Raw genomic sequence first — 26149 nt, 5'->3', positions numbered from 1 at the left:
TTTAGGGCAGTGCAGTGCTATTTGGGCAGTGTAGGGGGGTCATGCTGGGGATGGTGTTTCAGGGTCTAGGGCAGTGCAGTAGTGTTCGGGCAGTGTAGAGAGTTGTGCTGGGGTAGTGTTTTAGGGTTTAGGGCAGTGCGGTTGTGTTTATATAGTTGCAGCGCATGTGCTGCGTCGCTAGGCGAGACCTAAAAAGCATTGCACCAAGATGGCTGGCAACTCTTCCTGGATTAAAGTGTTGGCAGCCAATTAGAGCCAGCTCGTGCTTGTGTAGTTAGGTCCCGCCCAGATATATAAAGACATTTTTCCTTTAATATCTCAATAACTACTGATCGGATTTACAGCATTTAAAAAAAAGGTCGCTTTATGAACCAAGCACTACCTTTTTGCCAAATTTGGTGTAATTCTGTTCAGCAGTTTCAGCAGTAACCGTGTCTACATTTTCCTATGGGAAATTGATTTTTTTCCCTCTATTTTTTGAATTTCTCAGGAAATACTGAACATATTTACACCATTTGAAAAAATCACTCTTTCTGAACCAAGGGCTATCAAGGGCTACCATTTTGCCAAATTTGGTGTAATTCCGTTCAGCCGTTCGGGCTGTAGTCATGTCTAAAGTTTCTTATGGGAAATAACATGGAGAAAACGCGTTTTGGGACCCCCATTTTTTCTCGGACCCCGCTTGGGAAATCACCACAAAACTTTCAAGAAAGGAGCTGACTGGAGCTGGACCAACGTTTTGAAAATTTCGCGAAGATTTGTCAACCTGCGCCAAAGTTGTTAGGAATAGAAAAAACGCTTTTTTGAATAGAAACAAGGTCCTAACTATAACTACCTACTGGCTTCCGCCAGTAGGTAATAGATATATATTCACTGAAAAAAATCATAGGTTTCAGGCACGTTATAGTTAGAAATTATCATTTAAAAAAACATAGAAGTTCACTGAAAAAGCCATAGATTTCAGGTACGTTATAGTTAGTTGGACATTTTACTTGTATAAAACCATAGACATTCCGGCATTATAGTTAGTTCAGCTAACTATAACTCACGCCCCCGCAATGCACTGCTGATGATGTCACATATTACATCATTCATTACTTGGTCAGGGACATCACTGATGACATGTCAAATGACAACATCCAGTGACTGTGTGTTTCTGTAAAGTTTAAATTGGTTTTACATATCTGCCAAGCTGTATTGAAGAATGAGTGGGTATTTAAGTGTCTGTATGAAGGATTTAGTAGGTATGTGACTGACTGTATAAATGAGTGATTAAATGTGTCTTACTGAATGCATGGTTTAGTGAATAAACTGAGTGAAAGTCTGTATCAGTCTGTCTGTTGTTGTGTAAACTGCTGCATGGGTTGGTGAGTATTTGCATAAGTGTCTATATGGGTTATTGATTGCTTGCCTGAGTATTTCTATGACTGCCTGAGTGTGTGTGTGTGGGTGGGTGGGAGGTATGTGACTCCGTGCATAGATGTGTGAGTAGTTGGTTCACTGGGTGTATGGGTTCAAGAGTGCATGTGGAAACAGCTGTATGGGTGGGTGAGTGTGTGTATAGGTGTGTTGGTGAGTGAATTGATGTCTCAGTGATACATGTGCAAGTAACTACATTTGTAAAAGGCAGTTTATGTGAGTGATGGGTATATAAATAACTACATGTGAGAGTCAGTAATTGTGAGAGTGGCTGCATGGATGTGTGTGTATTGGTATCAGTGAGTCTATAAGACAGTAATTATGTGTTAGTATCTGTATGAATAAGTGAGGTTGTGTCTGTATAACTGTATAGGTGAGTAAATGGAAGTATGATTGATTCTTTGCATGACTGACTAGGTGTGTGAGTAACTCTGGATATGTGGCAGTGTGTGAGTGTCTGTATAGGTGTATGAGTGCATATGATGGTGTTATATTGATGATTGACTGCATGTATGAGTAACTGTATGGGTGAATAATTAGATGTGTATGTAAACCTAGGAATCAGTCAGTGCGTATTTAGTAACTGGTATTGATGTGTCTATTTTTTCGAAAATGGTAGTCTGTATTTTAGAGTGGGTGTGTCAAAGGTTATATTCAGATGTGAGGAGGTGCATCAGATTTTCACGTGGACAATATCAGTCCAGCACGACCAGATAGCTGTATTTGCCGTTTTGTACTTTCAGACATTATTTTACACTATATATTTAATTAATCTATGATTCCTGTTCCACTGATTGGATTTTTGTCATTTTGGTCCTGTTTTATTAATTAAAATTTGCTCTATTTTTCTAACTTGTTATGTGATCCTTTTTGTGTGATGTTTTCACTGTTTTACTGTGGCACAAATACTTTACTCATTGCCTCCAATTTAAGCCTGACTGCTCTGTGCCAAGCTACCATGGGATGAGGAAAGGTTAATTTGGGGTTTGATTATTCCTTTTCCTGATAAGTATTCTGGCTGCAATTTGACCAGGGCTTACATCCCAGTGAACCAGTAACCCCATTTCTGACACCAAGCGTATCATGACTTGGATGTTCGTTTGACCTTCCAAGAGCACCAAAACCATCTTGTGGATATATACCATATACATATCAGAATGCTAGATTAGGTGCCCCTTAAGTAATGATGGTGCAACCTGTTCAGACCAGTTATATGCCTTTTCCTAACACAGGAAACCTACAGGGTTGGAAAGTAGTGCACACCAGGACAAACATAGAATTCTTGGGATGGTGCCATCTGTAGAGGAGCACAGCGCCTAGGAAGGTATTGCATGTCATTTCCTCATTGGCAATTAATTTTATTGAAACAAGTACAAAATGAGCACAGAGCTGCACGGGCTCTAGATCAAACAAAATAATTGATGGGGGATTTTAAAACAGTGTGGTCAATCATTCTGAGTAACATTTACAGAGAAAAAACAGCTCTGGCTATACGCCACATCTATTGTTCAGGAGGAGCTGCCTCTCATTAAGCATACCACCAATGCGTGAGTGAGGTGATTGTGTCCTTTTAGGAAGAAACCCCAATATGGGTAATGTCAAACTAAGGGAAATCATCAAAGGTGGTTTTGGTATATATGAATATGTATCTATGTGGTTTTTCTATAGCATGAACCTAGTCAAAAGCAGCAAAATGCTATATAATGTGAAAGACAATTGTAAAGTCAATGAGGAACAAGCGAGGAAGATAGGCTGTGAACGGTTAATACATTGAGTCATGGCTGTTGGTATGCTGCAAACAACCATAGGTACTGAGCCTATCTGAAAGATAATCGAGAATGCCAGTTGTGATTGTATTGTAATTGATAACGCTGGTTTTGAAGATGGAGAAGGCAGGTAAGGGGAGATAATGGAATTCATGTGGTTATTCCTATAGACCATGACGAAGATCTGCTGTGGCACGTAGGATGTCTTTTAGGTGTGCCAGTGTGGAGTCTGGGAGGCCATGGAGTAGAACATTCCCACTAGACAGATGTAAAAATTCAAGGGTTTGCTCAGCAGTCACTTTCTGGAAGGAATGCTTTCACATTCTTTAGAAGAGAGAGCTTGTACCAGGCCATCTTTGTATTTTTTGGCAATGTGTTTCTTAAGAGTGATGTTTGTATCTAGGATGAATCCAAGTGACTTTGCATTTGGTGGAACATTGTGATGTGAAGCTGTCAAAGTTCATGTCATTGTGCCAGGTTTGTCTAGTATCTTGTTTGTTGTTCTTGGCAAATTATAGAAATCCTGTCAAGATTGCACATCAGTTAGATGATGTACATCCATGTCTGTATGATGTGCAAGCAGTGTTTGAGGAGTGGGATGCCTTAAGTAGTGGAGGTTTCTGTATTATTGGCATATTGATAAATCTTGAAGTTGGCATCTGTGAGGGATGAACTGTTCCCATGAGGTACAGGGTCAAGACTGATTTGCATATAGCTAGATCTGAACTGAGGTGGCTAAGTGAGCTAAAGAACGATGATGGATTCAACTCAGATCTGTGACTGGGGGCGAGTGTTTGAAAAGTTTCAGCACTCCGTCCATCATCTCTTTGTGTTTGCTTTGTTCGCCCTAATTTGGCAGGGTATGCTCATTCGTGGTTCCCTTGCTCACTTTGCCACTGGATTCGAGCTAGTCTGGCTTAAGAGGGTTGTTACCCTAAATCCGGTCCCAGGATGCTTGTTTCCAGTTCAGGGAAGACCTGGCTTTGCAGTTCGGGCTGGACTGTTCCCATGAGGTACAGGGTCAAGACTGATTTGCATATAGCTGGGTCTGAACTGAGGTGGCGAAGTGAGCTGAAGAATGGTGATGTATGCAACCCAGATCTATGACTGGGGGTGAGTGTTTGAAAAGTTTCATCGCTCTGTCCATCATCTCTTTGTGTTTGCTTTGTTCGCCCTAAGTTGGCAGGGTATGCCCAGACTTGTGTCCCTTGCTCACTTTGCCACTGGATTCATGCTAGCCATGGTTGAAGAGGGGTGTAACCCCGAAACCAGTCCTAGGATGCTTGTTTCGGGTTCAGGAAAGACCTGGCTTGGCAGTTCGGGCTGGACTGTTCTCATGAAGCACAGGATCAAGACTGATTTGCATATAGCTGGGTCCGAACTGAGGTGGTAAAGTGAGCTAAAGAACAATGGTGGATTCAACCCAGATCTGTGACTGAGGGTGAGTGTTTGAAAAGTTTCAGCACTCTGTCGTTCATATATTTTTGTGTTGGCATCGGTGAATGTAGCACCTAATAACTCCATATAGAGGTTGAAGATGAAAGGAGACAGTATGGAGCCCATGGTGACTCCAATGGGGATAGGGACCTTTAGTGACCTGGAGGTGCCCTTGAGAACAAGCTGGTGTCACTAGGAAAGGTAGAAGAAGGTAAAAGAAAAATACATGACTGTTGAATCCCATTTGAGAGACCAGGGTGCACATTATGATGGAATGCTTGACAGTGTAGAAGGCAGCTGAGAGTTTCAGCAATATCAGGAGGCAGGGGTAATTTTCATATGTGGTCAAGAGAGTATCATCTATGTGGTGTAGGGTATTGGTTTCCATGCTGCAGCAGGATCTGAAGCCATACTGGTGGTTGTGCAGGAGATGGTTAGCAGTGATGTGATCTTAGAGATCATAGACCGCTTTTTCAATTAACTTGCCAATGACTGCCAGGTAAGGGATCAGCCAGTAGTTGGCATGGCCATCAAGGTTTAATGTAGGTTTCTTTAGCAATGGGAGAATCTGGCCTGCCTTTAATGCTTCTGAAAAGATGGAATGAGTGAGGGAAGCAATTATATTTGTATGTAGGGGTAATAGTGCATCTTTAGAGAGTGATTTGATGAAGGCCGATGGTTAGACATCATTCTCATAGAAAGTGGCTTTGAGAGAGTTCAGCATGTCTGCAAGATCAGGGAAAAGTAGGGCTTATAAGGCTGACTATTGAAGAATTTTATGGGAAAGGGAGGGTGTAAAAGATGAAGCAGGCTTAGTATCATTGAAGTGCTATCAGATTTTGTGAATTCTTTCACTGACAAGCATGTTGCTGGCATTAAAGTTTCTGTGGAATGAAGAATAGGTGTATCTGGCAGGGAGTTGGTGAAGTGCTTGATTGTCTTGAACGGTATTCTGCTAGTGCTGATGGTTTCAATGATGGGATTGTTTTAGTACTTTGCTTTGTCTGATGTGATGAGCTGTGTGTTGCTTGGAAGGAGCTTAGTATTCAGAGATCCCTAGGAGTTCTCATTTTCTTCCATTTTCTTTAGTGTCTATGGATAGATTTATTCTTGTCGATAAGGTCTATAGAATTCTAGGGTGTTGAAGAATTTAGCTTGCACATGCATACTACAATTGAAGAATAGAAATTCACAGGGCTTTCCAAAAAAATTGCTGAAGATGTTCAGAAGTCTGCGGAGTCAGACGTGGATTAGATAGGGTGGGAGGTGAGTTCAAGGATTAGGGTGTCTACGCAGAAGTCTTTTGAAAAATCAGGAGGTTTTGTCTTGTGTTGACTCTGGATTACTGGTAAAATGTTGAGCAGCGAAATAGGGATGGCAAAGTAATTGACCCTCGCTTGCTGGTAGAATGTTGAGCAGGGAGATAGGGATGGCAAAGTAAGTGGTCAAACTCAGGGCTATGTGTGGTTTGCAGTGGATTGTTAATGATATGGAGAAGACAAGGATGAGGATGTGGCATTTTGTGTGTGTTGATTTTGTGATATGCTGTGCCACGTTGAGTGTATCAATGAGGTGGAAGAGCGTGTCTATTGATTAGTTTGAGCTTGGGTTCACTAGGAGGATTAATTAATCCAAGAAGATGGTGTAGGCATTTTGGATAGCTGAAGTGTGGACATCTCATCAATGAACTCATCAATTAAATTATTGTCCTGCCTCAGAGGCCAGTAGATGAGTTGAAAGGTTGTGGTCTAGATTGCAGAGGATAGAATATAGCATATGAGCAGCACTATAGGGTTAAGCATCCCTGCTTGAGTAGTGTCAGACTAGGAGAACATGTGGTTGACAACAAGGCCTCCTAATTTCTTGTGTGCATGGTCAACGCAATGGATATTGTAGCCTGTATGAAGAAGGACATCTAATATGTGCACAGATATAGGGGTAATCCATGTTTCTGTGATGAACAAGGATTCAAGCTGGTAATTAGCGATGTGTGTGATTTCTAAGGCATGGAGTACCGTTGAGAAAGCCTTAAAGAGAATGAGTTGGAATGTTTGTTCTGCTGTTTGCGGTGTGTGGTAATTAGTGGGATGTGTATGAGTGTGCATCAAGGGGTTGTGCAAATACTATTTGAGGATCTCGATCATCTATATTTAGGTGTGATTATGAGAATTGGCAGTATGGGGTGCTGGGTAAAGTACATGATTTTCTCCTATCTTGTAGGTTTTAACAGATCAGAGTTCTAGCCCAAGGCACTATCTGACCCTAACAGGTCCAAACAGACAATTCCCTTATCTATTTACTCCCTTAGCTGGGGACGGCCGACTGATGGGATTCCCTGAAGAGTTGAATAAAGCAAGGAGAAGACAGGAAGTGATGTTACTTCCAGTGTTCCCACTCACCAATACAAACTAATCATCATTTTGGGCCAAGATCTTACAAAAAATGATCAAAAGACACCTCACTGTACACCTCAATAACCACCAACTCCTCAACACCAATCAGTCTGATTTTAGCACAGAAATCACCCTCATCACTATCATGGATTATATAAATTTTTCTGGAAAGCGAAGACACAGCGGCCCTCATCCTCCTGGACCTCTCCACAGCATTTTACTCAATCTCCCACTTCAATCTCACCAAATGCCTACACAATAAGGGAATTTAAGGACATATACTTTGATGAATCTTTTGTTGTTCTTGGTCCTGTTCAGTGGAAAACCTGTTTCTTTTTAGGTTCTTGCGGTTCCTATCTTTATTTGTAGTGCTGGAAAACTCTATTAGGGAAGCCATGCACTTTAAAAATGCACTGGTTGTTTGATTGATGTCACTTTCTTTTCATTTAAATGATGGGATATGCTATATGGTATGTACTGCTGTGGTACAATGTACCTTCTGCCTAATTCTCCCATACCACTAGCCAGTTCTGTGTGTCACACCTATTAAGGACCACAGATTTACTGGCTGCAAAGTTTCAAAATTGTTTCAACTTTAAGATCACTGCATGAGAGAAGCCCACGCACAGAAGGTATAGTCTATGCTTGATTAGAGATTGAGATGGTACAGAATGGAGCTCTTGGAGGAGAAGAGGAGGGTTTTCCCAAGTACGACAAACAGATATAAGTAGGAGTCAGGTGTGTATTTATCACTTGAGGTAGGTGTCTGGTGCAGAAGGACTGGAAAGCTGTCATGCTAGGGTTCTAACATAGGTAAACCTGAGGAACCCTTTACTAAATATTGAAGTTTAGCCAGGGACAGGACCTAAGAGTAACCTTCCAAAAAGGAGGATAATCTCTGATTCCTGAAGATGGCCGTGATTACTTTCAGTATCTCAATGATCATTGAAAGTAGTATGTTAGGCCTATAGGTTTTTGTCCAAGTTTAACTTTTTTCAACAAGGAAACAATGACTGCTCATCGACAAATGCCTGCACTGGCTATCCAGCCAATTCATGAACTGGGGTATGGGCAGTCATAAGTTAGCTAGCCAAATTATCATGGCAAGGACGGTGAGGTGGGAGGGCCATTCAATGGAAACTTTTCCTGGAGATTGTGTAGTGATACATTTTGATAATCCTTATGCTGGCATTTTCCGCCTTAGAAATCTGGACAGATGTCGCCCTAGGAACACGCAGATCATCCCTCTGCCATTGGAATACTTTTATAACCAGGCCCCATTTCCAGGCTACGATCAGAGCGGCAGCCTAAGATCAGGTTTTTCGACGTCACATCTGATGGACTGCCTAAACACCACACCGGGTGTTGGGCTCTCAAACAGATTTGAAGCCCTTTCTAATATGGAAGCATGCGACTGACCATCAATACCCACGTACCCACCTTATACATCTTCAGCTAATGTTGAGCCCACTAGGCAGGCTTTACCCCTGTCTGTTTTATCCTAGGAAACAGGTGTTAGGAACCTCATAGGTCTAGCTTCATGGAACGTAGCAGGAATTGCTTCAAAACGTTATATGTTTCCAAGAAACCTGGGGAGTGGAGCCAGTATTTTTTGCAGGGCTCTGGTCGGTTCACACCACAGCCGTTCCTTCACTGTCAGGCAGAGCTAAGGGTGGTTTATTAACATTGGTTTCTAACACTCTCAGTAAAAGTAAAACAGTTGGGTCCTCAGAATAATTATTTTCAAATTCTCCAATTGGAGGTGAAAGATGAGGTCCATTGAACATTAATTAATTTTTACGATAATTATTTAGGGGGTAACATGAAACAAGTGGTTGATAATTTAAATAATGAAATTCGATCTAATAATTTACGGACACAAAATGACCTCCCAGCCTAATATGGCTGGGGGATTTTAATATTCATCTATGCAAATAATGAAGCGAGTGTGTGTGAGTTGGAAGATCCGCAAGGTAACCTACTTACACATTTTACGCATAGCGAATATGGTGACACACTCAATAGGTTATTGTATACAAGTCACCGCAGTATATTTAATAATGGCAAGACAGGTCAAATAGAGCCCACATTTAGGAGAAACAACTCGGAGTCCACAGTCGACTTTATCTTAGCTTCTTCTGGATCGCAGGATAGAATTGATCACTCTAGCAGTATTTTATCCGACCACAGTGACCATGCACTATTACTTATTCAATTAAACACCTCCCAAAAAGTGAAGAGACATCGTCCGATAGTGAATAACATCTCATTATCTAGAAATAATGGATACCAACTGAAGTGGGAACAGGTGGTGAAAAAGAACTTGACATATTAACTAAAGTGAAGGGGTACATTTTACTCTGTTTGACTGAGGATGTCTCTCCCTCACTTCTAGTCTCCCAGTTTGAAACCCTTCTCCTAAAATTAAAAGCCACACTTACCCGACATAAACCAGCAAATGGTATACCATCCGATCGGTGGTTTGATTCACGAAGCTCCCTAGCTAAGAGAGCCTTTGATAGCACCATAAAACTGAAGCCCAGAGTTCCAGCTCTAATAAGTTCTCTTCGTAAAGATTATAAACAGGCAAGAAGTACGCATGTTAAGGAACTAAGGGAGCAGGCCTGGGCCGATTTGGCACAATCTGTGAGTTCATGTGATAGCAAGGAGTTCTGGAAAGGTATAAATGCTCCATACTTCAAGGACTCAAAAGATCTGTCTTTGGATAGCCATGGAAGGAAGAGTCCAGGATAGGGCATTTTGAAAGCATATTTGCACTACATTCCCCTCAAAAGTCTCCTCAATTAGACCAAATGTGCCACACTAATGGGACCCTGACCTTCTCTCTGCATGAAGTAAGAAAGAAATTGGAAGCCTGCGTTAAAGGAAAAGCTCCGGTTTCAGATGGGATCCCAATTGACCTTTTTCAGGTCGATTTCGAGCTATGGGTCCCGTTATTGATAAATGTTTTTAACAGTATAGCGGTGGTGGGCCCACCATCTTCCTGGAGCCACAGTATAATAGTCCCAATTTTTAAAAAGGGAGATAGAGGCTGTCTTAGGAATTATAGGCCCATCTCCCTCTTGGACACAACTGCCAAACTTATGGTCCGGCTGTTGTTAGCCAGGTTGGAGGAGTGGGCCCAAGATCGTAACATTTTAATGCAAGCGCAATATGGCTTTCTGAAAGGCAAGAGGACAGTGGATCAAAGTCTCAATCTCTCGCTTTGCATAGACAAGTACACGAAGGCCGAGGGAGGGAGGTTATACATGGCATTCATGGACTTGTCAGAGGCTTTTGATTGTGTGTCCCACCCTAAATTGTGGCTGATGATGGATGGTATGGGGATTGACCCACTGATTATCAGCTTCATCCGCCAGTTGTATGCCAATGCCACTGCCTTCGTGCGGTATGGCAGAAATGGGGAGTTCACGCGGTCATTCAAGATTGAGAAGGGAGTCAGGCAGGGCTGTGTCCAGCCCCGTTCCTTTTTCCATCTATACCAAAGGGGTAGAGGCAGCCCTGTCTGGTCTCTCCCTAGATGTGCCGCTATTTGACAACATCTCTCTCCCATTTTTGGCATACGCTGACAATGCGGTTTTAATCGCCAGGACTGGGATAGCTCTCCAAAGCCTTATATCCTCTTATGCTTCATTTATGGCATCATTAGATCTTAAGGTGAACGAATCCAAATCATTCATTATTATAGCGGGACCTCCTATAAGCACTAAAACACCATATTTCCATCTGGCCTCAAAAGAAATCGAGGTAGGTGATTCCTTCCCATACCTGGGGATCTTGTTTGATAACAAGCAATCCTGGAACAAACTAGTGGCAGCAAGGGCCCTGGGTATGGAAAGAGGTAACCAAGCCATAAACGGTTTTGCCAAAGAATTAGGTGCCAGCCCTCTTAATACAATAAAAAACATATACCAAGCCAAAATTAAGGCGGAGGCAACTTATGGGGCCGGAGTGTGGGGAATGGCTCAAATTGATCAATTGCAGATAGTGGAAGACAACTTTTTTAAGACCAGGGTCTCGCTACCACTTTCAACATCAAATTACATCTTGCATCTCGAATTGGGCCTCCCATATCTGTCTGACTTTATTAGAATGGCACCCATCCTGTTGTGGCTCTTGATTTGGCGAAGGGACACCGTCAACTTAACCCAACGTATAATTGGTGATTGCCTGAGGCTCAAGGGCCATAGCAGGATTGGCTGGCTCAGATATGTGGAGAGGGAATTGAAAGCAATAGGGCTGGGAAAGTGTAATGAAGTACCACGAGACAGTGGTAAAGAGGTTGAAGTCTTCTTCTTTATTTTAGGAGCAATCATATAAGTGTCCTAACCACAGGCAATCCAACAGCAAATGCTCTCTGGAAAACCTTGTAGCCAGGCACCCAACACATTCTAAATTCTAGATCAACTCACTAAACTTAAAAGAATGCCACACACCTACCCCCAAACACAAACAAAAGAATTATATTTGATGAACTTAGTTGCAGACATAATCATGCAATTTTGCAGGAACAGAACAAGCACGAGAACTCTTACGCAGAGGAGGTATGTATTGTGAAGATGAAGACTGTTGAGCATGAGAATTTGAAGAAGTAAAGCAACGTACAGGAGCAATTCTATTAAGATTCCAAATGCGACCATCATCTAGTTTTACTGCATTTTGAAACAACTTAACCACCTTACGAGGAATAGAGAACTTATTTCCTCCAGTTTTTTGCGGAGACCGAACTCTCACACAATCACCTGAGTTAAATATTGTATGAGCAACGGCATTCCTGGCATCGAAGATTGCTTTAATCTTTTAGGACTTAGCATTCTGAAGAACCCTCCACTGAGGATCCTCAGGAATACTAGTATCAGCTCCATACCCTCTCATCCAGGATTGAAACAATTGAGTATTAGGTTTACGTCCCCATAACAAATCAAAGGGAACGTTTTCCATTGTAGAATGAGGGGTCAAACGATTGGCCATATCTTTCTCTAGAATTTCATTTCTCCAGTCACGCCCTTGTTCCTTGGTTGATTGACTAGATTCCTTTAGTACTCAGTTGAATCTCTCAACCATCCCGTTCCATTTGGGATGGTAAAGCGAGCATTTTTTATGAATAATACCTCTTTTAGACAGAAAGCCTTCCATCTCCTCTGAGACCAGTAATGTCGAAGCTCTGCAAGGATGGAGCTGACTTGAGAGCTTTCTTGACTTCCTCAAATTCTAATTGACACTGAGGTGTCCAAAGAAATATTATCCCTTTCTTAAGAAGAGACCTGAGGGCATGAGTACGGCTGGCAAAATGTGGCGCAAACTTGTTATAATACTCAGCCATACCTAAAAATGTTACAAGCTCTTCACGTGACTGAGGAGCAGGTAAATTATCAATGGTCCTTACTAAACGTTCCTTGGGTCTGACTCCATCACACGTTAAACAATGTCCAAGATGGTCTATTTCATTGAGATTAAATTTGCATTTATTTTCACGAAGAGTCAAACCTCTGTTGCAAAATTGTTCTAGGACACTTCTCAATCTCGAATCATGTTCAGCTTGTGAAGAGCCATGAATCAACAGATCATCCTGGCAGATCTTGACTCACTTTATTCCCTTCAACACATCCTCCATAACTCTCTGAAAAACAGAGGCTGCGGAGACTAGACCAAATGGAAGACGTGTGAATTTGAAAGTCCCAAACGGGGTAATAAAGGCAGTCAGATCCATGAAGTCTGTATCTGTTTTTACCTGATGATAGGCAGCACGTAAATCTAGTGTTGAGAAAATGCATGAATTCTTTAATTGTGCAAGCATTTCAGAGATATTAGGAAGCAGATATTTGTCCGCAACAACTGCACGGTTAAGTGCACGCAAGTCCACACATAATCGCACCTCACCTGAGGCCTTGCGCGCAAGAACAACTGGGGCCAACCACTGGCTTGCCTCCGTCTCGACAATAATACCATCTTGTTTTAATTTTTCAAGTTCCAAACGCATAGATTCTTTCATTGCTAGGGGAACATTCCGTACTTTGCATGAAACAGAAATAGAATCAGGTTTCAAAATGATCTTATGAACATAGTCAGAAAGACAACCTAACCTCTCATTGAAAAATTCTTTGTATTCAGTTTGTAACTTCAAGTTAAAGTCATTCTTGAAAGCAACTCCTTCCACACACAAATCTACACTCCCAATGCTTTTAGTAGAAGAGGATTGTGATAAATCTCTTAGTACAATACAGGGATTAGCTCCTGGGACTAATGAGACACCTGAATCAGCCTGGTGAAACCAGCTGATAATGCTGTCACCTCTACATGATATGTAAATTTTCACGGCAGTTAGTCTTTGTTTGTATTCAATATTACCAAGAAAATAACCAAAAAGTTTATGGGTTGACCTCCGTATGCCAAAGGTTTGATATCAGGCTTATGTACTTTCACTTTACCTTGTAATTTTAAATCAAAGAAATCTTTTGGTATAAGAGAAATCTTAGCACCTGAATCAAATAGCATTCTAATGTTACAATCATTTACAAGAACAGAGTCAACAGGCCCTTTACACTTGTTAAAGACACCTGATGAAACAATCTCCCCGCAATATAGATGCTCTTGTTCATATTCAGAGTCATCATTTTTTTAAAAAAACTTCCTTGACACGTTTGCTTGATTTAGACTTCCTGGCCCTACATGCTTTGGAAATGTGACCAGTTTTCCCACAGTTGTGACATTTTGATGAACGAGCAGGGCAGGATTTATCATTAGCAAGGTGACCATAAATATCACAACAAAAACATTTGACCTTAGTATCTTCCTTCCATTTGGAACTAGACAAAAAACAATTAGAAGGACGACCCATCCTGGTTGCATCATTTCCCTTCAAGGAAGACTTTAGAGAGTTTTTGTCGATGGCCTGAACTTCCTCTTGATGCTTTTCTTGAAAATTCCCATTCTCCTTCTTCTTTATGACCTCCACACAAGCTAAAGAATGTTCAATTCTTTTAGCTAAGATAATTACCTCATCTAGAATAGGATCGTCTTTTTGCCAGAGTTCATCTTTTATTTTTTCTACATTACAACCAAGCATAAATTGGTCTCATATGCGTTCCTCTAATGAGTTTTCAAACTTGCAAGTAGCACCCAATTTGCGCAAAGCCGTGATGTAAGTCTTGACCGACTCATCAGGTTGTTGTACTCGTTTCCCAAAATGATAACACTCTAGGATAGTACTGAGTTTTGGAAGATAATGTTTATCTAACTTCTTATGAGCAATTTCAAATTCATTGAGATTATCAGATTCATCATCGTTTAAGTCTGGGAGATGTTCGAATACAACTTAGACAATGTAATAAAAGAGAAAACTTCCTTTCTGTGCTCAAAGATACACCACAGACTCTGGCATAGTTGAGAAATACTTTTTTCCACTTCGACCAACGAATAGGTGGTTCACCAGAGTTAGAGAGAAAGAAAGGTGCTGAGGTTACCATTTGCATGTCAGCGTTAAAATTAATCAAAATATTATATTTACTATTCAGTTATGAGTATTTCCTTCAATCTGAAAAGTGAAAATTTTGAAATAAAAACAAGAAAAGGCAATAATGAAATAAACTATGTCATTAAATAAACTATCAATAAACTGTAAATATAATTGAAAGTTTCCAACAGAGTGTGACCGAGTTGTAATGTAACAATGCTGTGTGAGACTGTGCTTGTCAGTATAGAATAAACAACAAGCAACTAATGAGTATTATGAAAATAATAGTTTCGACAATGCTGTATTTGTCAGCGAAACGTGACAAACAAGGACTTCTGCTGCGTTTGTCAGCGTATTTTGAACAACAAGCAACTTAAAAGAAAACAATTTTTTTGAATAAATGTTTCCACAATGGCCTGCCGTGGCATCTATGAAGAAGCGTCAATGCATTGTCAAGGAGACAAGCTTCAATGACGTGCAGGCATGATTGAAAAACTGATGCGACGTAAGGCAGGAAACTCCGAAAGGCAGCACAGCGCGAGTGCAGCGCGTGTCAATTTCAAATGACGCCAAGGTGAGAGTGCACTTTCAAGTTGTTTAAACACGCAACTAGTGAGATTAGATATGCCGCTATTAAAATCTCATAAGCGCTAAACAATGTTTGTTTGCAGATGAGCGCTGAACGATGTTAAAATGCTGGGTGAAATGAAGTGAAAGTTGAAGGGAAGCCTCCGTAGTAACTTCGTAGAGAAATTCTCATTTTAAAATAAAAGCACACAGTACAGTACCTTGTTTTCTCGCAGGGCCTTTCCACAGCAAAATTGTGTTAGGACGCTTGAACAGGTTGATCTCACCAAGTAGAAGTGAAGTTTAGTTGATTCAATTTTAAGTCGTTCTTCAAAATTCTCCACAGTTTCAAATGATGTCTTCATGGGAACCTTCCACTCCCGGTCATTGCCAGTGTAATGAAGTACCGTGAGATAGTGGAAAAGAGGTTGAAGTCTTCTTCTTTATTTTAGGAGCAATCATATAAGCGTCCTAACCACAGGCAATCCAACAGCAACTGCTCTCTGGAGAACCTTGTAGCCAGGCACCCAACACATTCTAAATTCTAGATCAACCCACTAAGTTTAGGATTACACAGCATAAAAGAATACCACAGAAACCTCTTTAGGGACCCGACAACCTGCATCAAGGTCCCTAAACAGAAATTAATTAACCTATTTTTGCTGAAGGCCAACTGTGACCGCTGGGAAAAGAACAGGCATTCCCAGGCGCTTGCAGTCTATGATCAAATCCCACCAAGACTGGAGGAAGGCTACTGTTAACTTTCTTCCATTACAGTAGACCAACACAGATTTATTCTGCTGCTCTTTCGCATGAATCTTCTTCCCTTGATGCTGGGGTTCCCAGAAAAGAGGTACAAGCATGCAGATCTAGGTCCCTGCCCTTGTGATAACGGTTCACCACAGTCTGACCTACATTTGGTTCTTTTCTGTAAGTTTTATCTTAATGAAAGGAAAAGGTTTCTCCTTCTAATTCTAAGGCGAAAAAACTTTTTGCAATGCAGAGTGGCACTGAATTTTACAAAAGGTCTCTTGGACCCCCATGACTGTTATTTTGTAGCTTCCTTTTTATGGGCCTGTTGGAGGAATAGAAGGGCCAGGGGCTATCATGAATTATGAACCTTAATCTTTACAAATCAAATTTTACAGATGGTATTGGTTTCAATAATGATTTAAAAAGGTTTAATAAGGTTTTTATAATTGTTTTATGTTTTTGAAGTCAACGAGTTTTACTGTGATTCAGCTAATGAATTTGTGCTTTTATGATCTGTCTGTACAAAGATCGAATAAAGATTTAAATTGAATTAAATTGACTGCTGCTTTCTATTGGGCCCGTAAAATTCTGTTACTTTGAGAAAGTTTGAAAATGTCAAGGAACTAGAAACAGTGGCTGGGGTCAGTGCTTTAAGCATACCTTGAGGGCAGGTGTTATCAGGGGAAGGGAACTTTTTTGAGTAGCTGTGAGGCAGTGAGGCTGTATGAATGATTTAAAAACGTTTGTATAGAGTATTCAGATAACAGGAGAACATGTTTGTTGTTTTAATTTATATTTATGTGGACTTAAAAGAGCTTTCTTGTAAGAAAGCAATTGAATTCTCTATTCCTGGGAGCCTTGCTAGATTAGGACCTGAATCATTTGCCCTTATAGTGGTGTGTTATTAGCTTTGAATTTGTTTAAAGACTCTGGAAACCAAGCCCTACCTGACCATTTGGGTTTTATTTATGGACATGAAAAGCTGCATCACGCCATGATGTTTTCTGGTTATTAATATTAAAGTATAAAATATCTATATTATCTGGCTGTGGGCTGCACAAAGCACTTGTTTAGTCTGTCTATTGACTTAAGTGCTGTCCTTCTACATCACAACCTAAACAGTCCTACCATTAATAGTTGTCTACAGGGAAGCTCTCTGAGATAGTTTAGAAACTAAGCTACCAGTTTAGGATAAAGAAAGGTCTTTAGGTATTCTGCCAAGTCAAGGAAGAGAAAAAAACAATGTCAGGACCTTTTTACAGAGTGTGTTCTTTGACAATCAGCTCAACACTTAGTGAAGAGAGGGAATTGATAAACTTGTCCGAAAGACTGACAGCTTCAGTGGTAATATGCATGATGGTGTATAATCTGAAACATTGTATTGCAAAATGAATTGCTCCTTCACCTGGGAGTATCTAAAATACATTTAATGTCAATGCAGTGTCAGCAGAATTAGGAAAGTTCACAAGATAGGCTATGCCCCGGGTGTCCCAGGAAGCTTCACAGACTCAGTTGTAATGATTTTATAAATTATAACAACCTCGCCTCCTGCCTTGGGGTAAACTGAACCATGCTTTATTGCAGAGAAAAGAACACACAAGCATGGCAATTGAGCCTGAGAAAGGTAATCCACTTACCCGGCCATGATGGCTCCTACATCTGCAATGAACCACTCTGGGGAGTTAAAGCCGAGGATCCCTACACCGTGGTATCGCTCAAGTCCCAACTGTAAAACCAAACAGAAAGAGGCTCATCATTAAGCAGAAATGTTCCTACCTTGCACCAGAGTTTTAGCATTTGCCATTCAGCTATTATGAAGAACCATACCCTACCAATAAAGGTTTATTTGTATATCTGATAGAGGAGTGTATCAACAGTGTCAAATTCGGCACACAATTATGTATTAACAAGGTCATTAACTTTACAAGCTCAGTGTGTCTCCCGAACATCTCTTTCTTTTATGTTCCGGCAGCAGACTGGACTTACTCATAACTATGAGGCCACATAAAGCCACCTTTGCTGCTCTTTATGACATCATAGATATAGTATGAGGCAAAGCAGTGCAGGTCACTGCGTTGCCTCACACTACAATGGGGAGCGATGTCATGAGTATTACGGTGGGTGTGCCTACGTAACACTCATAGCATTTGAAATATTCTTAGATTTACGACATGCTGTAAACCTGGGATTACGTTAAAACCCAATGCCTCCGCAGGGGTGGCACAAGGGTTATTTTTATGAAGGGAGGTGTGTCAATGCCGACACAATGATTCAACGATGCCTGCATTGGCGCATAGAAGCTATTTGTATGCCAGCGCTGTGAAAGAGGACAGGAATGCACCGTATCTCATAGATACAGCGCATTCCTGCCCTTTTCTTTTGACGTTGGTCATTACAGTGGGAAGGCTTGAAATTTGAAACTCGGAATGCAGCAATTTTTTTACCACACAGATTCCTCCAGCTTCTATCAAGCCTAACTCATGAAGGGAAAACCATGCCAGATGTAATAATTCACATTTCAACATGGAACCCAAAATTGGAGGCAGACTTTTTCTGCTCCAAAATCATAATAAGAAAATGTATTAGGAGTGTTTTTTTAGGTAAGTTATTCATTTCCATCGAAGCAATACAGTTTGTGCAGGAAGCTCTCTGAGACAAGCTGCACAGAGCAAAAGTAACACAAAGCTGCCTAAAATTAATGCAAAGCAGTGCACAGTTGTACAGTCCTTATGCAAATAGGAAATACTTTACAGTTTATCTAGGCATAGTATTTTACACAGGAATTGCACCCTTTCAGTACAAAACCTATGTTAGACTCACAGAGACAATCTGGCAAAATGGTGCAAAGTTCTGTGTGTTTTGCTTGGCAGTCTGATTGTGCACTGGCACTAGGGAGATGGGTGAAAAGTGCCATGTCTCTGTAGAGATGGCACTTTCCTCCTCTCTTCCTGTCATGCAACACAGCCTACCAACGTTGGGTGCTGTGTTGTGTGACAGGGTCATAAATCTGGCCTTCAGTTTCACTGATTTATACCCTCATGCCACATCTAGTTGTCAAGTTAAGCTGGGAATCCTTCCTCCATTATCACCTATAATGAACCACTTATGCTAATTGCACACACATCAATTATAGACTGAAGTAGATGATTCTTTATATACCCATCACACGCCTGCTTCCTTAAAAGGAGCAGTTAAATTCATACACTGAAGTTCATTGAAACAATACATCCTTTGGAAATTTTTGAAGATGTAAAGGCCTATATCACAGGCTACTTTTAGGTAATTTGGTAAAATTGTTTTAGAATGTTTTTCAGAACTAAGAGAAACCAAGACCCTCTCTATTTGATTGTGGATAATGTTGTTGGAATGTTTGCTTTATGAAGGCTTGCAGTCCACACATCAAAAGTGCTAACACAAATACTCTCTTTGTGACTGCTCCATGTTTAAGATCAGATTTCTTCCAGAGCTTAATTGACAAATGGAAGCCCCCAACAGACATTAAAAGGCAACAGGTAGTGAGGTTGCATTTTCAGTGTACTATACTATACTATGCTAAATAGTAACCATCACTTGAGACCCACCATGCAATGTTATGTCATCAATGATGTAATTTCAAATTTTGCAGTGATGTTATCAATGATGTTATAGAACGCTTCATAAGTAATGTAATATATGGGGTGCTTAGGTGTGCATAGCAAGGGTGAAAGTTATTGTTACTTCAGGGCACAAGTTTTAGCTAATAGAGATAATAACAGTTGAATTTCAGTGTTTTTTTTTGTTTAAAATGTTACTTTGAAACTGAAAGTTTCACCCATCTGTGGAGTTACTTTGACCTTTGATTTCAGTGACTTTCTAGGTTTTTTAAAGTGTAAATTAATATTTTCTTACCATATGGTAAGCCAATCCCCTGCCATGCACGGCTCTGCAGGTGGGCTGGCCATGAGGCCTTGTGGGTCACCCCTCACATTCAGCCAACAATTGGCAGCACAAGGCCTTCAACAGCGCACATCATGAGGTTGGCAGGATGGCCTGTAGCAGGGCAGGCCCTGCCTCCAACTCCTCAGACAGCCAACACAGATTTTGCACAGCATTCATTTAAACTGCAACCAACCTACATTCCATCCCTTTGGAGCCTTTCTTTCTTTAAAGGGGAAAAGGGAGTACAGCCCCCATGCCAAACAAATAGTTGCACTGGGGATGCCATTGCCACGGGCCTCAGGTGGGTGCTCTAGTGTCCCCCCCCCCCGGGTCCACAAAAAAGTTTACATTGGGGGACACGGTGGGAGCTACAGGGCAGTATACTGGATTATTGTGGGAGCCAGCACATTTCATGTTCTCCTGTACAGGCAGGAGCAGCATTATTTAACTGTAAAGTGGAGTTCCCTGCCCGACAGAGGGTAGGCGGGGTATGCCTGCACTCATCCAGGTAGGGAACCACTGTGTCCCCCTCCCTGCTTGTAATTTGACTCCAGGGGATCGGGTCCTCGTGATCCAAATGTGGCTCGGGAGTGGAGTCACCTACTCTCCTGTCCTGAGGGATGGTGTCCCCTGGGCTAGGACTGGCTCAGGTTGGGTGCCACTGGCACCTCCCTCCCCAAGTAAAATATATGGAAGACCCCTGCCACCTTATATTTTTGTTATTTCTTTAACTCATTATAGGGGACTAAGTCTTGAGTTATGTCATGCCTACCAGCAACATTTTTCCTCATGTTGCAGACTGCCAATCAGAGAGCTTACTTTGACTGGAGCAAGACTGCCATGTTGCCAAATTGGCCCAAGGGAACAAGGCTCCCTGGACCAATCAAACCCCTCAATTTTTTACAACTGGATTTGAGGGAGTGTCCCAAAAGTCCCTCAAATGCAACCATCCATAGATACACATATTTTACACCAAATCACAAAAAGCACACTTTCTGGACCAAGATCTAGCTTCCTGCCAATGCTGGTGTATTTCCATCCAACAGTTTTTGCGGTATTGCTGTCTAAAAATCCTTATGGAAAAAGTGGAGAGATTTAGTGTTGGAATTTCCCTTTTCCCTAGGTCCCTGCTTAGGGAATCACACTGAAACATTACAAGAAGGAGCTGAGGTGGATGAACTTTAAAAAAAGGTTTTGTGAAGATTTTGCTCCTGTTGTTGCCGACTTCATTTTTGCTGGCTTTACGGCTCTGAACACTTTACCACTGCTAACAAGTGTGCTAAAGTGCTGTGTCCTCACCTTATAACATGTTAGAATGGCTTACACCCAATTCACATATATAATTTACATGTACGTCCCTAGCAAAAGAGCCCCAGATGGGCTCAGGGCCTGTAAATTAAATGCTACAATTGGGACTGTAGCACTAATTGTGCCACTCACTTAAGTAGCACTATAAAGATGACTCAGCCCTGTCATTGCAGCCTGTGTGTGCAGTTTAAACTACCATGTCTACCTGGCAAACTAAGCCTCTTGCCAGGCCCAAACCTTCTTTTTTCGATCATATTAGAGCATATAAGTCACCCCAAGGGTAGGCCCTTTACAGCCAGAAGGCAGGATGCATTGGATTTTAAAAGTTGGACTGTTACTTTTAAGTTTTACATGTCCTGGTACTGAAAAACTCTTAAATTAATTTTCCACTATATCAAGGCCTACCTCTCCCGTTGGAATATATTGGAACTACCTTATTGCATTTTATATGTGTAATTTTCAAATGAGAATTGGTAACTAATTCATGTTTGGTGTCTCTGGAATCCTAATGTATTATCCTAAGTTATGGCAAAGTCAGGTTTTATGTGCCAATTCAGAAAATGACACTTTTAGAAAGTTGGCATTTTCTTGCCTTAGCCATTTAGTGCCTGCATCCTGCCTCTGGGTCATGTGACTGAGTGTGGTGACAGTTTGTCTTTGTGCATTCCTCCTAGACAGCCAATAGGGAGGTTAGGTGTGACAGGATGGACCATTACTAGCAGGATGGGAGGGAGCAGCTGTGCCCAGCCCCATTGACACTTGAATAGGCTATGTCCTGTCTCCACACAAATGGCTGAATACCCCTTATAGTTAGTCTAAAGCCAGGAAGAGGAAGGCAGGGCCCCTATGTAGTTAAAAGGCTTACCGCTGTGCTGTCACTGACCATGTCATGAATGATGTAATATGTGACGTCATCAACAGTTCATTTCAGAGGCGTGAGTTATAGTTAGCTCAACTAACTATAAAGGCCGAATTTTTCTGGTTTTGTACGAGTGAAATGTCCAACTAACTATAACATCCCTGAAACCTATGTTTTTTTTCAGTGAATTTATATGGTTTTTTTAAATTATAATTTCTAACTATAACGTCCCTGAAACCTATGTTTTTTTCAGTGAATTTTAAAGGTTTTTCAAATGATAATTTCTAACTATAACGTCCCTGAAACCTATGGTTTTTTTCAGTGAAATTCAAAGGTTTTTTAAATGATATTTTGGAACTATTCCTACAGAGGTAGGGCAGAAAGAAGCAAGAGAAATGCAGAAAGATGCAACAGAAGTCCAGAAAGACGAAGAAAGGTGCAGAAATAAGCAGGAGATATGCACAATGAACCAACAGAGGTGCAGAAAGAGGCTTTGTTGCCCAAGTCATCCTGTGCCCACAAGTTTTTGCTGACTGGTACTGGTGGTAACTGACTCTGACTAACCAGGCCTGGAGCCAGTGCATTGCTGAAAAACACTTAGAATACAGTGAAAACACCCACATACACTAGGGTACACTATGGGTTGGGGTACCCCTGTGATTGGCATGAGCTCCCCTTTAAGGCCCAGTACATAATACGGCAGGGGGATTAAAACTACCTCTAAGTCAAAGGTGCAGAAAGAGGCATGAGAAGCGCAGAAAGAAGCAACAGGTGTGCCGAAAATGGCAAGGGAGCTGCAGAAACAGGCAAGAAGGGTGCAGAAAGAAGAAACAGGGATGCAGAAAGAGGCAAGAGGGATACAGAAATTTGCAACAGAGGTACAGAAAGAAGCAAGATCAGTGCAGAATGATGCAAGAGAAGTGCAGAAAGAAGCAACATATGTGGAGAAATAGGGAAGAGGGTGCATAAAGAGGCAAGAAGGGATACATAAATTTGCAAAAGAAGTGCAGAAATGAGCAAGAGAAGTCCAAAAAAAAGCAAAAGAATTGCTGAAAGAAGCAATAGAAGTGCAGAAGTGCAGAAAGAGGCAAGTGAGGTGCAGAAAGAAGCAAGAGCAGTGCAGAAAGAACCAACAGATGTACAAAAAGAGGCAAGAGGGGTGCAGAAAAAGGTAAGAGGGGTGTAGAAGGAGGCGAGAGAGGTACAGAAAAAGGCCAGAGGGGGGCAGAAAGAAGGAAGAGAAGTGCAGAAAGAAGCAAGAGAATTGCTGTAAGAAGCAACAGAGGTGTAGAAAGAAGCAAGAGAAGTGCAGAAATAGGCAAGAGAATTGCTGAAAGAAGCAACAGAGGTGTAGAAAGAAGCAAGAGAAGTGTAGAAAGAGACAAGTGAGATTCAGAAAGAAGCAAGAGCAGTGCAGATAAAAACAACAGAGGTGCAAAACAGACGAAAGAGGAGTGCAGCAAAAGGCAGGAGAAGTGTACAAAGAGGCAATAGAGGTACAGAAAGAGGCAGGAAGGGTACAGAAAGAAGGAGGAGAAGTGAAGAAAGAGGCATGAGAATTGCTGAAAGAAGCAACAAAGGAGTAGAAAGAAGCAAAAGAAGTGCAGAAAGAGGCTAGTAAGGCACAGAAAGAAGCAAGAGTAGTGCTGAAAGAACTAACAGAGATGCAAAAAGAGGTAAGAGGTGTGCAGAAAAAGGTAAGAGGGGTGCAAAAAGAGGCAAGAGAGGTATAGAAAGAGCCACTAGCAGTGTAGAAAGAAGATAGAGAAGTGCAGAAAGAAGTAACAGAGGTGCTGAAAGAGGCATGAAAGGTGCAGAAAGAGGCAAGAGAGTTGCATGAAGAGGGAAAAGGGGTGCAGAATGAGGCAGCAGGGATGCAGAAAGAAGCAAGTGAGCTACAGAAAGAGGCAAGAGACGTGCAGAACGAGGCAAGAGATGTGCAGAAACAGGCAAGAGAAGTGCAGAAAAAGGCAAGTGCCATGCAGAAACAAGCAAAAGAGGTGCAGAAAGAGAGAAGAAGGGTGCAGAAAGAGGTAAGAGGGTACAGAAAGAAGTAAATGAGGTGCAGAAAGAGGCAACAGACATGCAGAAAGAAGCAAGAGAGATGTAGAACGCAGAAGAGATTTGCAGAAAGAGGCAAGAGAAGTGCAGAAAAACAAAGCAATGTGCAAAGAGTTGCAACAGAAATGCAGAAAGAGGCAAGAGAGGTGCAGAGAGAGGCACAGAAGGAAGCAAGAGTGGCTTGCATACCATTAGTAAGAATTTAACACCCACATGTAGCAATAAGGAACAGGTGACCATTCTAGGTTTACAAAGGGCCAACTAACATGTTGTAACACTTATCGCTGCCTTTTTGCTAATGTTTGAGCCATTTGAGCTAGAAACAAGGCTTTTTTGTTCAAATCTGCAGATTAGGGAGCAGATGATGAATTATGCGGCTAATGCGGAAAATGTATATTTGAGCGAAAGTCGGTGAAGCCAAATAGTCGCATAATTCCAGTGGCCCTGCTCATACCTCTGACTAGGTCCAAAAGTGCTCTTCAGTGATTCCTTCTTTTTTGTCTCATTGAGTTCATCGTTGAGCTTCTATGGAAATGAGGAAGACTAAACCTGACATTACCACTCCACAACACAGACTACCATACCACAAAAGTACTCTCCATAACACATCTATAAAATAAATACCACATACTTTCTATCCACATAATTTCACTGCACAATTTACCACATAATTCCACTACTCACAATGTACATCCACTCCTAAAAACATAAAAAATCTTTTACATTTACATTGCCAATAGCTCTAAATCTCGCAAATTGGAAACCTATAACATTGCAAACACTTCTTTAACTAGTAATCGCGTTTGCAGAGTGGTGGAGAAAGGGTGCTGGGCCTCCGACCAGCCCTCAGGAATTCCGCAGCGTAGGGCTTACAGGAGGTACCAGGAGAGCTTCTTGGCCCCCAAAGTCCCTCAGGAGTAAATTGAACTTTTTCCCCCACTCCGTACTCTGCCAGGAGGTGCGTTTGTAGAGTGGTGGAGAAAGAGGGGCATGGCCATGTCTAAAGACGACTTAGGACATCCTTGGGGTCCAACTACTCCTCCTATTACCTCCAGTAAGTCCCACACAGCAGGACTGATAAGTTGTCATAGCAGGCCATGCCCCCATTACCCACCAATCTGCAAACGCACTTCCTGGTGCGCACTTGGATGGGGTTTGAAGTCTCCTTCACTGCTAGTGGTCCTTAGGGGCCAACTAGCCTACCTGAGACCTCCAGTACATCCCAGATAGTGGGATTGCTGAAAGCTGTGTAGAAAGAGGTCGGGAATGTCCCAACCAATGTGATGCACAACAATGGTACATGGGTCTTCACTCTAATTTCATGTGCAAGTTATGCAAAAATCATAATAAGACAGTATTCATTAAACAGAAATAGCATGTATTTTACAATTTAGTTAATTCAATAAATTTCAAACCGAAAAATTAACGAATAATTTCTCAATATACAATATATTCTCTACTCCCAATGATGTGCTGAAGAGATGATGTACAAACAAAAGATCGTCTCAAGTTTTAAACAAAGTCCCAATGCATTTCGGGTTTCGGGTTTGCTGAAAGCTGGACACAGGCTATGCCCCCTTTCTCCACCACTCTGCAAACACCCCACCTGGAGCATTCTAAGTTGGGGGATTAAGTCCCCTTGAATACTGAGGGTCCCTGGGGGCCAACTAGCCCCCATGTTACCTCCAGTAAACCCCATACAGCTAGATTGCTGATTGTACTCAAAGGCCATGCCCCCTTTTTACACGACTCTGCAAACGTGACTCATGGCACACTGCTGCTCAGTCGATGAAGTCCGCTTGTGTCCTGAGGTCCTCAGGACACAAGAGGACCTCATCACCCTACCAGCAGTGGGCCAAGAGGTGCGTTTGCAGAGTGGTGTGAAAAGGGGCGTGGCCTCAGACCACCTCTCTGCAATCCAGCTGTGTGGCATTTACTGGACGGCTAGTTGGCCCCCAGGGTCCCTTAGTATTCAAGGGGAATTAATTCCTGAAATTACAATGCGCTAGGGGCAGAGTTTGCACAGTGGTGCAGGGAGGGGGCGGGTCCTCAGGCGAGGTGCCTACATTTTTTTTCTATATTTTTTTAGAAGGGAGGCTGTATGGCATATTATTTCAAAAGCCCCAGGGAGGTGGATGTCCCGGGGCTGTTGGGGGCATGTGGGCCTCCGCATACAGTATAAACATTGCCCCCG

General features: G+C 41.7%; 1 protein-coding gene across 1 annotated transcript in view; it reads right to left on the bottom strand.

Moving 5' to 3' along the window:
- LOC146863703 (long-chain-fatty-acid--CoA ligase ACSBG2-like) overlaps positions 1-26149 on the bottom strand; it is a 456555-nt gene that overhangs the window by 331511 nt on the left and 98895 nt on the right. Inside the window, exon 3 of the mRNA XM_085627841.1 lies at positions 17447-17535. Coding sequence (XP_085483967.1) covers positions 17447-17535 — 89 coding nt within the window. The remainder of the gene's footprint in view (positions 1-17446; positions 17536-26149) is intronic.

This window comes from Triturus cristatus, chromosome 2_1 (assembly GCF_964204655.1).
Source record: "Triturus cristatus chromosome 2_1, aTriCri1.1, whole genome shotgun sequence".
NCBI classification, from domain to species: domain Eukaryota; kingdom Metazoa; phylum Chordata; class Amphibia; order Caudata; family Salamandridae; genus Triturus; species Triturus cristatus.
Note: the sequence above shows the minus strand (reverse complement) of the source record. Positions and strands in the feature narration are given on the sequence as shown.